This window comes from Rissa tridactyla, chromosome Z (assembly GCF_028500815.1).
Source record: "Rissa tridactyla isolate bRisTri1 chromosome Z, bRisTri1.patW.cur.20221130, whole genome shotgun sequence".
Lineage (NCBI taxonomy): Eukaryota > Metazoa > Chordata > Aves > Charadriiformes > Laridae > Rissa > Rissa tridactyla.
In genome coordinates, this window is record NC_071497.1 from 1348966 (window position 1) to 1362544 (window position 13579).

At 41.4% G+C, this 13579-nt stretch overlaps 1 protein-coding gene across 2 annotated transcripts in view; it reads left to right on the plus strand.

Annotated features, from left to right (window-relative positions):
* The window catches only part of ELL2 (elongation factor for RNA polymerase II 2), a 38341-nt gene extending 25021 nt beyond the window's left edge, over positions 1-13320 (plus strand). For both annotated transcript variants that reach the window (XM_054185477.1, XM_054185478.1), the window contains exons 6-11: positions 2229-2353; positions 2493-2580; positions 4347-4917; positions 6828-6897; positions 8670-8841; positions 10024-13320. In XM_054185477.1, the coding sequence (XP_054041452.1) occupies positions 2229-2353; positions 2493-2580; positions 4347-4917; positions 6828-6897; positions 8670-8841; positions 10024-10170 (1173 nt within the window). In that variant the 3' untranslated portion in view covers positions 10171-13320. The remainder of the gene's footprint in view (positions 1-2228; positions 2354-2492; positions 2581-4346; positions 4918-6827; positions 6898-8669; positions 8842-10023) is intronic.
* Positions 13321-13579: the final 259 nt, after the last annotated feature.

Sequence of the window (13579 nt, forward strand, 5' to 3'; positions counted from 1 at the left end):
TGGCTTCTCCTGGGATTGGTTAGAATTGCGATCCAGGGAAGGGTGTTACAGACAAATCATAAATGAAAAAGGTGATGGTCCGATTTTGAGTGTAGTGTTTCCTTGCTGGCATGTGGATTGTGTCTGTATCTTACTTGAAACCTGTTTTTTTTTCAGTACCTTTTCCAGTGCTTCTTTGAGTAAGTTCCATGATGGATATGACATTTCCTAATCATATCCGTCAAAATTGTTGGTAAGCCTATAATGTTAGGTGAAACTTTTAAGCTGTGTGTTCAAGAGCATCACATTAATTTTCTATTAAAACAGTTCAAAAAAGGCTTCTTAACGTAGCATAAGATGCAGTGTTACATACTCCCCATACCCCATAGACTGTGGCTGAATTATGCATGCATTAATATGTAAAGTAGGAGTATTTCCTATTTATCTACGAAAAGAGTGTTTTGGAACCTATTAAAATGAGTAAAATTCAACATTTATACAGCTTTTGTTGATCCTACACCGAATTTTAAAAACTCGTTCCTTGAATATGTTAAGTGTTGCTGCTTTGTTTGCCCAGTGCATTGGTAGTTTTTTTCACCCCAAAGGCATACACAGTTTAGCAAGAGCCATGTTCTTACGTACAAATTGAAGTAGTCTATTTATACTTCAAGCTGATTACAAAATTCCAAAAGTTCAGCTGCCTAGCAGATAAAAGGTGCAAAATTTTTCTCCTGTCTCCCATTACAATTATCAACGTTTAAGGAGACTTTCTTGGAGTCTGTTTCCAGCATGTGGTGTGAACTCCCTCAGGGTACTGGTTTGCATTCAGACATGGTCACTTTAGCAGCACTACACCTTGAAAAGCCTTGCTCACGTTTTTCTTAGCTCCATAGTGATGGGTTTTTGTACAAATCTAAAATCAGCAGCCTGAACTTGCTAAGGTCTAATATGCACACATTTGCTTTTCTTGGAATACAGCTTTTAATTCTGTTTTTAACAAGTGAATTACTGTTTCTGGGTTATCTTTGTTACTTTTAATTTTTTTCAAGCTTTGGACAGACAGACATGCACACAGAGACGAATTAGCAGTATTTATCTATCATGTTTTGGAGGAAAAAATAGGCAATACTGCAAAAAGTGGTGGTGACTTGTTGATGAGTTATTCGGCATTTTGTGTCAGGGAAACTGAGGTTTTCTCTGGAGCTATGAACTGGTGTCAGGTGATGAAGTCTAAACCAGCACTTTATCTGTCAATGGTCTCAAGCTTATACTAGTTAATTTTAACTTTTAGAATATGCTTTGTGTTTTTCTTAAAGAAGGTATAAACCCGTTTTACTTCCAAAGGTATACCGCAAGGCATACACCCGACCTTCTCATGGCAACGGTTTGCTGTAATGAACCCTCTGTCTGCAAAATGAAGAGTGCATCTGGGCCTGTGCAGCTCTCCTTAACCATTTTAGCACTAAGTCTTGGTTTCAAAATATAACTTACTAGATATGAGTACAGTTAATATTTTCCCAATCGGTGGAACTTTGATATGGCTTAAAACTAATGGGATAGATGAATAATTCGTCTTTGTACTAAAAGAAGAGTTTTGTGCCCATAAGGTTATCACGTATGACTGTTCAGTGGAAAGCTACAGAAAGCTATAGCAATTCTGTTTGTCAAGACAAATGGCGACATACTGCGGTCCTTGATGTGATGATGGAAAAACATGCATTGTTCCAGGCACGGTCTGTGCTTTGCCATCACAGTATAGCAGTCTAAAGCAAAAGAACAGCAAGTGTCCTCCTGAAGTTGAACAAATCTGAGTTTGTGTGTGGGGGTGGTGTTCTTCAGTTCTTAAAAAAGAAAAATAATTTTAAAACCCCAAAAAACTAGGCCTCTCAATGTATCGTATGCATTGAAGATTTAAACTTTTGGCATAATTTGCCTTGATTCCCAATGCTGTGTTAAAGGCGAGAAACCAGATACATGGTGTAGAGAGAGGTTTCCACAGAGTACGTTTCATACTTGCTCGCAGCAGTTTGGGATTGTCTTATGCCAATTTCTACATCCCAGATTGACCACATTTTTTAAAATCGGTGCTTGTTACATGAGAGCTGCTTCCATCTTCACATCTAAAAATCCTGGAAAATTGGTGTGTGATTCTGTTTGCAGCTTTGATTTAGCTTTGCAGTACCAGTCTTATTTCTGTAGTTTGCATTTAGGTATAATGAACATCTGTTTTCTTAAATGTCTGCCTGTAGGTAGCCAGACTGAATCCAAAGGATAATTCTTACACTCTGAAGAGTTATATATTTAAAGAAATTCAGAAAGATTGGCCTGGATACAATGAAACAGAAAAACAGTCATTGGAGTTAATACTTTCTGGGTAAGTTCAGTCTCTAGGGGAAGGAAAATAGCCATTTAAAAAACTCTTTCTGAGAAGTTAATGTCTGTCTTCGCTATAAATGAAAGAACTACATAGACATTTTTGCCTTGTAACCTGGAATGTTGGGTCATCCTTACAGAAAATTTAAGACATCTCAGAATGCCACCAGCAGAAGCCGTGTGCAAGCTCCTGAAACTTCTAATAAAGGTTCTTCATCAGCTTTTCGGGTATGTTGTGTATTTTTTTTTTTTAGTGCTATTTACAGTGTATTAAGATTTACCGCATCTTATATTGGTGTAAAAGCTGTGATGTGAAGCACTGACCGTGTCTTTAACACATGAAAAACTGAAGCATTTATTTATATTCGGGTGGTTATATTTTTTTTTTAAAGATGGTTGCACTTCCAAGAGTGCAAAAAACTTACCATCGTGTAGCTTAAGGGCTGCTATATTTAGTGTTCTGTATTTCAGAATGTTCATTAAAATATTCAGAAAAATAAACAATTCTTACCTACTCAGTGTTTTGTAAATACGCCTAGATCTCTGACAGAGACCACCCTTGTTGTGTTTCTACAGCCAACGTGGTGGCCTTAGTGGTAGGTGTCCATCCACAGCACACTGACCTTGCAGAGCCTAGACTCGCCTGCAGAGTTCAAACTTGCCTGCTGAACTCCTTGGTTACCCATTACTGTTACACAACCCTGTACTTTCTGGTTAAATAATTAAAACTGGTTTGTATTGCCATGTAACTTGTTTATCTTGGTGTGTAGGAAGGTCTTCTAAAGACATGTGTGTATTTCTGTTACAGGTTTGCGTGTGTTCTTTGTGATACTGTAGTTGCAATGCATAAAACATGCACAAACATCCTTGTGCTACTGTTTAAGTATAAAGCTTAGGAAAGTCTAGAATAAGGACAAATTGCAGTGGTGATCCACTTGGAGGAATACATTTTTTTTCCCCCCCCTGTAGGCATCATTTAAGCACCCATTTTGATTCAGGGTAGCCCAGGTGTGAAAAGGCAGATCCGAGTCAGCAGGTAGTATGTCTGCCTTCCCCATCCTGTGCAGACTTCAAATGCGTATGTCCTGTGTTTGTGTCAATACAAGAGGGCCATGCAAACCCTTTTAGAAGCAGCTTGGAAAACTCTGCACAAAAGGCATTACTATAAGGAAAAGTTTGATGCTTTCTGTGACTAAAACTGCTTTTCAATAAATGCCATTTAAATCTGAAGAACACGAGTGCTTGTGCATGTGCAGCCATAAGCTGGGAACTATGGAAAGTCGTTCACTGCTGAGATGTTTACATTTAAATAGGGGAGGGAGGGCACACATCTGTTTCTCCCTGACTTTCTGCCAGTCCGAAGGGTGAAATGGTGCAGATCCCAGGGACCTGCCTCTGTGCAGACAGAATATGGGTTTATTTCAGCAGGGTGACACGGAGCTGTGCCTGGCTCTGCTGATCCAAGCTGCTGCTTGTACATCAACACGAGCAGCGTACGTTTGCTAGAGCAGGGGATGTGAACTAGCATTTCAGCTGGAACGAAAACTGTGGCAAAACTGGGGGTTTTACTTATCAGCTTTGCACTTCTCACACGCTGATAAGCATGCTGCTGCAGGCTTCTCGGTGCTGCGTTAGTAAATTGCATGGCTGTGTGACAGCAAAAGCTGACTCTTAACCAGTTTGGTATGTCTGAACTGAAATCAGTACCTAAACAATACCAACCTGACATCCTCATTTTGGTGAAGCCTTTGATAAAGCTGCTGCTCCCAAAGCTGTAGATTTGAAGAACAAACTTGCTAAGTCATAAGATTAGAAACTAAGAATGAAATGAACCATGTACTCAGCTGCAGTACTTCCTTGTTTGGCAGCTATTTTTAGATAAGAAAGATGTGTTTTGAACAATTGCCTGTTTGGAAATGTTCCTTTTTCAGAATGGGAGCAAAACTTAATTCTGCTGACTTTCAAATTTATTTTTTTTATTATTATTATTACAGAAACAGCCTTCGAATCCCACTTCTATCAATCCTGTGGTGAGCAAAAAGCAGAGGATATCTCACCTGACCAGTCGAGCCCAGCCGTCGGTCAGTGGCCGGGTGCCAGCCACCAGGGAGAAAGCTGCCGCAGCCCCTCCACCTCCCCCCCTCGCCCCTGCCGATGCTACTCCCGCTCCTCAGCTGCTGCCTCGCACACTCCTTCCCACTTCCAACCCTCCTCAAACTGCCACCTCCAGCTCCCCCAGCACCCCCGAGGGACGGGGGACACAAGACCTGCCAGTGGACAGCTGCAGTCAAAAAGGCAGTAGCATTTATGAGGACCAGCAACAAAAATATACCTTTCAGACTGCTTTGGGAATCCCAGTGCCTGACGCGGTGCAGGGGGAGCCTCCCAAGACCACAGGCAAGAAGGACGCCGTGTTGGACCAAAAGCCCGAGAAGGTAGAACAGCATGAGGAGAAGGATGCGAGCACAACGCAGGACACAACGAATGCGAGCGAAGAGGGGGAACACCTTAGGAAGGAAGAAGCTGCCCAGCTGGAAAAACCCTCCTGTTCTTATTTGGCTGAAGGTATTAATATGCTGCTTTTCCTCACTACAATGTGGGTAACTGGTGAAAAGGGACCAGTTAAACCAGGAACTCAAATGGTCTGTTTTTTTCACTTGCTGTGTACTAATTGCCTTGCCATTATCCCTGCTTTATGGTGACGAAGAGTCATATTTTTTTTCTGCCATTGCATTACTTCATAACTGTTAGTTTAAAAAAAAAAAAAAAAAACGCAACAAAAAAAACCCACAAAAAAACCCAAAAACAACAAAAAAAACCAACGAAAAAACCCAAAAAACGGAAGCTGGACTTGCTCTGCTGCAACCTTAGCTAAAATTAGGTTAATTTTTAAGAATTCTCATTCTGTAGTACAAAAATCATTAGAACAAAGAAATCTTAAATGGATTGCTGTTGGGCAGAAACTGGTTACAGGGAAGAGCTAGGTACTAGAAAAACACAAAGAATGGATTTTTTTTTTTTTTGCTTCATTTCCAGTAAACTGACAGTTTACTGAAACTTAACTTCACTTGTTCCAGCAGCAAGTTTTAAAGTCTGCACGCTGAAAATACAAACCTGTCACATGTACTTATTGCATACTAGTTTACTGAAATACTAGTTTACTGAAATGCGTAGATCAGACATAAATGTATTTCATGGTGTATCAGAAGATTCATCAAACCTGCCTTTTTGTGGAAAGTCAGAAACGACATACCAAATTATGTAGGTTTTATAGAGTTTTGATGGTACACATTTAAAATAGCATTGAAAAGCACAAAGAACACCCACAGGCTTGAATTTTTGGAAATTAAATGCTCGCAGGAAAACTGTTCAAATAAGTTGTATTGTACATACGGTGATTATTAATATTTGCTGTTTGCCTTTTTCTCAAATTTCGTTCCCACTTTTACACTTCTTTTCATACTGCTGCTATACCGTGTAATAATTTTAATATTAAAAGCAAAATAATCCAGTAGAACATCTCATGATAGCTCTTTCCTCTCCTCGTGATTTGAAGGTCACGTAGCTTACCAGTTGGCAAGAATGATTGAGATTTAGCAGAAACACTGTGTTTAAACAGTGGCAGTGTAAGATAATGATGAATATAAAGGATTGTGTGTTTTTTAAGCTTGCCACAAAACCCCAAATGAAAAGCAGAGAGAGATTACCAAGATACTGAGCGTTCCTTCTTGTTTGAGCTAGCTTTTCCTTATGGCAGCTATTTTTCTCATTTATCAAAAAGATAGGGTGCTCCTGAACTACTTCTTTAAAAAGAGGGATTAGGGCTTAAGTGTACTGTGCTTTCATAATGCCATTTAAAAGAGCAAAAGAGCAATTTACAAGTGCAAATAACTTTCAAACCCAGTATTGCCACGTTAATGAGGAGCAAGTCTCTGTTGCAGGTTATTGACGCCTGAATGCCAGCAACCCATATACAATGCTGCTGACTTTCCTGCTTAAAGAGTGCTGAAATTAAATCTAACTTTGGATATCCGTAATTGGCAGGGAAGGAGGGATAAAAACATGGCATGAAAAGAACTTCAGCTTTCTAGTCTATTCGTTACTGGAGCTGGGATATTGTTGTGTGTGTATATATATATATATCAAGCTATCTTCATTGTGCAGCTGCATAACTTGAATTGCTGTGCAGGTGCCACATCGTGTCTGCAAATAAGAGAAAGCTGACCTCGGGGTTAATGCTGCGGTAGTGCAGGACCTGTAGAATAAAGTAGCCGTGCCCTCTTTTTAAACCCTGGTGCTGCCTACTGTGGAGAAGGTCGTGTGAGCCCTATTACAAACTTACACAGCTTATTCCAAGTAATTTACTGTGAGAATAAAACTCTAAAGGATTTTTTTTTCAAGACCATCAGGTTGGTATTATTTGGCTATATTAAAAATATTTTAATTGCAAGTGTCAAAATTGTGCTTTTCTGTAGGAGTTGAAGAAACTTGCGCTGCCTGCAGAGATCCTTTTTCATTAAAAAGTGAAGAACCGGACTACTTCAAGTGAGTAAAATAACGATTAAGTCTCTTGCCACTCATTGAAGCAGTTGAAAAATCACCTATAAAAACTCTCACTTAGCTACAAAATTGAAATAACCAAAACGTAACTTTAGAATGATGACAAGTTCCTTTAAGTCAGCCAGCTGCTGTACTTGAGTACCTGCAAGTTTTAAACTCTGAGATTGTCCCTTAATTATTGTGGGGGGGGAAAGGAAGTGTTAAAAAGAATTTTTAATATACTTTAGAAGCAGACTTAAAACATTTAATTTCATTCTTCTTCAAGAAAACTATAAAAAAAGGAATACGAACGTTCTATAACTACCTAAATACACTTTCTTTCTGGATGTCGTCTCCAAACATGTAGAGGAACAGGAAGTTATTGGAAGTGGTCAGCATGGATTTACCAAGGGCAAATCATGCCTGACCAATCTGATAGCTTTCTATGATGTTATAACGGGTTGGCTGGATGAGGGGAGAGCCGTAGATGTCATCTACCTTGACCTTAGCAAGGCTTTTGACACTGTCTCCCATAACATCCTCATTAGGAAGCTGAGGAAGTATGGGCTAGATGAGGTGACGGTGAGGTGGATCGAGAGCTGGCTGAGTGACAGAACTCAGAGGGTTGTGATCAGCGGCACAGAGTCCAGTTGGAGGCCTGTAACCAGTGGTGTCCCTCAGGGGTCAATACTCGGTCCAGTTTTGTTCAGTATATTCATTAATGACCTGGATGATGGGACAGAGTGTATCCTCAGCAAGTTTGCTGATGATACCAAGCTGGGAGGGGTGGCCGACACTCCAGAGGGCCGTGCTGCCATCCAGCATGACCTGGACAGGCTGGAGAGCTGGGCAGAGAAGAACCAAATGAGGTTCAACAAAAGCAAGTGTAGGGTCCTGCACCTGGGGAGGAAGAATGCTAAGCACCAGTATAGGTTAGGGGTGGACCTGCTGGGAAGCAGCTCTGAGGAGAAGGACCTGGGGGTCCTGGTAGACAGCAAATTATCCATGAGCCAGTAGTGTGCCCTTGTCGCCAAGAAGGCCAATGGCATCCTGGGCTGCATAGGGAAGAGTGTGGCCAGTAGGTCGAGGGAGGTCATTCTCCCCCTCTACTCTGCACTGGTGAGGCCACAACTGGAATACTGTGTCCAGTTTTGGGCTCCCCAGTTCAAGAGGGACAGGGAACTACTGGAGCGAGTCCAGCATAGGGCAACCAAGATGATTATGGGACTGGAGCACCTCCCTTATGAGGAAAGGCTGAAAGAGCTGGGACTCTTTAGCCTGGAGAAGAGAAGGTTGAGGGGGGACCTGATTAATGTTTACAAGTATCTAAAGGGTGGGTTTAAGGAGGACGGAGCCAGGCTCTTTTCAATGGTTCCCAGCGACAGGACAAGGGGCAATGGGCACAAGCTAGAACATAGGAAGTTCCGTTCAAATCCACGGAAAAACTTCTTTACAGTGAGGGTGACAGAGCACTGGAACAGGCTGCCCAGGGAGGGTGTGGAGTCCCCTTCCCTGGAGATTTTCAAGACCCGCCTGGATGCGGGTCTGAGCCCTGAGGGATGTGCTTTAGGCAATCCTGCTCTAGCAGGGGAGTGGGACTAGATGATCTCTAGAGGTCCCTTCCAACTCTGAAGATTCCATGATTCCATGATTCCGTGATTCTTGGAGCACGTGTGCTTATGCGTCGCGTAGCTAACCGACTTAAAGCTTGGGTGTCTATGCTCGATATTCACTGTGACCTTGGTGTGAAATTGCATGTGTGCTTATTTTTCCATTAGAAAATACGTAACTGTAGTCTCGTACGAGCAATGCCAGAGTTACGAGAATGACTTCAATGCAGAGTATGACAAATACAAGAAGCTGCGCGCTCATTTAGACAGCATCACCAGGAGATTCACGGAGCTTGGTACAAGACTGAAGCGTTTTTGTCCAGGGTCCAAAGATTGTCAGGTAAAGAAGGACAAAACTGTGAAGACTGTTTCATCTCTCTCTTATCCCTTCCAAAAGTCCGCATTTTCAGCACAGGCAGACTCCTCAGCATATTTATGTATTAAATTATGTTGATGTGGTTTTAAAAGACTTGCCAGGCTCAGTGTCTGAGACGGAGTAACCGGTGGCATAGCTGGGATTACTGGACTGGCTCAGGTTTTGCTGACCGCCTCAGCGTCCTGCGGGGTGAGGGGGTGCTGCTACACCAGTGGGGGAGAAGATGGGGAGCGTCTGGAAACCAGCAGGCATAATCCCAAAGCCTTCCTGACCCTCTGTTTCCCATGATTTTATACGTTTAACTAAACCTACATCCACAATTTATCTTCCAGGTGGCTGATCCTACCTACGATTTTAACAGAGAAGGGTGTTAAAAAACTGATATTCTGACTTTACAGCCTGGAATTCTGTGATTTGGACATAGAAATTCCACACGTTCAATATCAGAATTCTTTAATTCTGTGCACATGCTGAGCATTTTTGGTTGGCTTTTATTTAGTTTTTGGCCAGATTGCAGATGTATCTGTGAGGAGAAGGAGTATCTTAAAATCCCTGTTACTGGTCAATCAGGCAAAGGGAAACCTTGCAGAATTTACCTACGTGCTCAGAGCCTGCCTGGGCTAGCTCTGATTTTTGAAGCCTGACAAAACCCTGCAAAAAGTTGTTCAGCCCTCAAACTCCACTTGTTTGAGCTGTCTGTGAACGCACAGCAGTGTGAGCAACTTCTCAAAGGGCGTCTTGAAACACGTGCTCCTTTTGCTGCCTATTTACAGGTTTAATTGCAGATCTTGGGTGATAGGGGGGCTTGGGGGTTATTTATGCAACGCAGGAGAGTGGTGGCTCATGGATAAGAAAATGTCATGAGTAAAACTGAGTTTATTTTTAGTGTTTTACATAAATTTGCATTTTCTGGTAGTAGTGAAATGTTCTTCATATTGACTTCATGTATTTTTTTTCTTGTAGGTCATTCATAAAGAATTAGTAGAAAAATATAAAAAGTTGAAAGAGGTATATGTAACACCAGATTTGTGGGAGGTAGTAATCACTGAGACTGGCTCAGGGCTATTTTTAAGCAAAGAACATGAAATACTAAACTCTGCAGAAATGTTTTCGTGCCCTAATTTTCTTTCTATCTTGTCTTTACAGTCTAACCCAGACTACTGTAGAGAGAAGAACAGATGCGAGTATCTTCGCAACAAGCTCTCTCATATTAAGAGATTAATTGGGGAATTTGACCAACAGCGAGCAAACGCATGTCAGCAGTCTTCTGCTTCGACCACGACACAAAAATGAACTGAAGCTTGTTTATTTAGAACTTAAAATTAGTTACTCTGCAATTCTAAAAAACAGAATCAAACTTTTGCATTACAGAAGATTCAGTATTATCAAACCTAAGTTAACTACTTTTGTTATTGTTGATGTTTCTTATATGCATATTTGAAGCTGCTTTTTCTGGTCCCTTCTTTTCTTCAGGACTTATGTTTGTCCATTGAAATAATTTTATCAGTAGATGCTGGGGACCCGGTACCTCTACTGTGGAGTTGTGCATATTTTAAGACGATATTGTAGCAAATCGAAATGCTTTTGGATAAACGTAAGTCTGTTTTCTGACTTTTCTTGTTGATGCAAACTCTTTGCCTTCAATGGTAGAAGGTTTAGAAATTTGCACAAAACTTAAGAAAAAAAACATCACATTGTTTTGGAGGGTTAGAGAGGCAAGCGTATGTGCTGTATACAGCCCGTTTTGTTACAACAGAAACTCACCCCTGCAACTTAAATCTCCCATTGCAGTGGTTGCCTTAAGGTGTTTGCTTGTGTATATTCAGTGTGGTTAAATTATTAACTGCACTGCTTCCCGCTTCGCTGAAGCAGTGGGAAGCACGACGTGGCCTACCAGTGTCTGGGAGTGTGCACTTGTACCGTGTGTGTGTGTGGGAATGTGTGGATGTGAACATTCGTGATGGGGGAAAAAATAATAAAAAAAAAGCTGCTGCTCTCAGTAGACCGAATGCTCAGGTTACAACAACTGACAAGTGTTGCTGTAGGTTTTTCCTATAACAATTGCTACTTCTATTGTGGAAGATGAGAGCATTTCCATTTCAATCGTTTGTCAGCTTTAATAATATTGGGCAAATTGATACTTTACAAAAATGAAACAGATATATAGTTTTGGGGCAAGATTATAAAAACAAACATGCTTATATACTGCTATAAAGTATTTTTTGAAGAGAGATATGCGAAGAAGCTATCACCTACATGAAATACATATTTAAAGATTTTTGTCCTGCGTGCCAGGAATATAACAAAGAAAGATGTATTTAACTATGAAATACTGTGATCATCAAACGGCACAAACTTTCATTTCATGCATTTCTTTTGGTTTATTTTGATGTAAACCATTGCTTTATCATGTGAAAACACAGGTTATTTGATCAAAAGTGAGCAAAATCTTTGTCTGTCTTACTGTGTTTGTCTTTTCAAAACGTTGCCAATTGAAAAGGGAAGCATTAGGTTTACAAACCTGATTTGGGAATTTTTGCCAAAATTTTGCTAGCATTGCTAATAGACTTTATCTCCAGCATCAGAAAAAAAAAAATATTGTGTATCACTGTAAACCAGAAAAAGTTGGATTGCCAGAAAACATGCATTCAGGTAAATTCTAGCAATTGAATTTTTGCCTTAAACTGAAGGGTTCAAAGCCGTTACGTACATGGAGATGGAACAGCAAGCAAGGTGCATCCCTTTCAGCTGCACGACAGTGATATTTGTGTTAATGTCTTGAGAACAAGTTGACTTTGGGTCCCTTGGAAACAGTGGTTTTTAGCTTCACATTTCAAATGGCGAAATGAAGAGTCCTTGCTTCCTGTAAAGAGCTGCATTCCTCTGGGTTTTAGCGACACAATTCAGTCCTGAGCATGCAGGCGTATCAACGCCTGGGTAGAAATGCCAGGGCTGTGGAATTCCCTGTAGTTCTGGTGCCGCTGGAACAAAGTGGTTAGGTTAGCTGTGAACATAGAAGCAAAGAGGCTTTTCACGCTAAAGTTATGTGAATTTCCTGATGTTGGGACCCATTTCAACAGTTTATCTAGTCTGTGTGCCTGGATTTAACTGCTGTTGTGGGGCACTGTTGCGATTGTTTGTAGTGCTATCACTGTAACGGAGACCTGGTGCAATTAATTGATCCCCCCCCGCCCTTGGCCATTGTCCTGTATTCGCAGGTGTCCTCTGGTTTACAGGCTGCGTGCATGTTGCAGCTGGAGCTTAGTGCTTCTTCGGAGGTGCAGCACCGCGTGTCGTTGTCAGCCCTGACGAGCTACTGTAAAGGCCTTAATTGAAGGTTTTGCGCATTTGCATTGAGTGTTTCTGAAGCCTGGCAGGTACACCCCGCAGCCTGCATATTGCAAAATACTGCTGTAAACCTACTTGTTTCTCTGGGGCTGATATTCCTGTTCAGCAAATGCTGAGAGCCCATTGAAGTGAGGCCTCTGACTGTTTTGGTTTTTTGGGTTTTATTGCCTTTCCTGTAAAACTGGCCGGCCCGCTTAGTGGAAAAAAAAAAAAAATGTTGCACGTGACAGCGCTTTGGCTGGGGTTACACTACTAGAGATCCAGCAAATGATTGATGTAGAGAAGGGGCAACTGTACAAGTCTCCTTCACGGAAACTCTGGATCTCACTACAGTTTATAAAAAAAACACGTGCTCAAAAGGGAGGCAATAGCCCTTTCCAGTTGGCTGAAAAAAGCGTAGGTTAGAAGGATTGGTTTCCAGTTTTTCTGGGATTTGAGGGAGAAAAACTGCCCAAAGTAAACTCGTACTATTTTTTTTTTTAAAATTGTGGATATACTCTAAACTGTCACTTGAAGCAGCAGACTTGTCCGCTGTTAATTCTTCAGGTCACCTTGTCTGTTATCAAAAGTAATAATAAAAAAAAAAGTAGTACTCAAATCTTTTGGAATTGTTTTGTAAAACATGTAGACGAGTCTTGGAAGCAAGTTACTTCAACAGGTTTTAAACAGAAGTGGGGTTAAGCTGTTGGTATTGTAACTCTTTTATTTGTTAGCCTTTTTAAAATGGTAACGTTATAACGAGTCTTTCTAGATATGTGAATGTTGTTTTCTGCAAAGACCTGTGGCTACTTTGAAGTATGGTTCTTTTCATGTATTTACTGTCATTTGTTTCTGTACCTGATGGGGGAGAGATGTGTCCAGCAATTTGGGGAAGAGTATGAAATTGATTAAGGGACGACAATATTTGTGAACGTGAAGGCTTAAGACAGGGCTGTGAATCCCCCTTTCTGACTGTGAGAGTGTTTTACTACTCTTTCAACTGTTTCTACAGAAACTGTGTGAAGACTCCGTATGTGGAGCATCCTGGGGCGTTTTGTTAACCACCACTTGAGCCATTGTTGCCCCTCAGTTCTGCATCAATTTAAGTTCAATAAAATGTTAACTTTCCAATCCAGAGACTTCGGTTTTTCCTTGTCTGGGGGCAGGGGGTTCCTCCTCCATCTCTGCGGTGGGCAGAGTGCTGCGTTACCGTGGAAGGGGCACACCGGTGGGACGTGGCCTCACCCTACCGTCCTCCGCTGCTTTGCGGAGCGTGCGGGAGTGCTGCTGTCAGGGAAGACGGAGAAACAAGAAAGATGCGTGTTAAACGATCGCTGGTGAGCGGGGCGTGATTTGTTCCAGCCTGTTTGGCTGA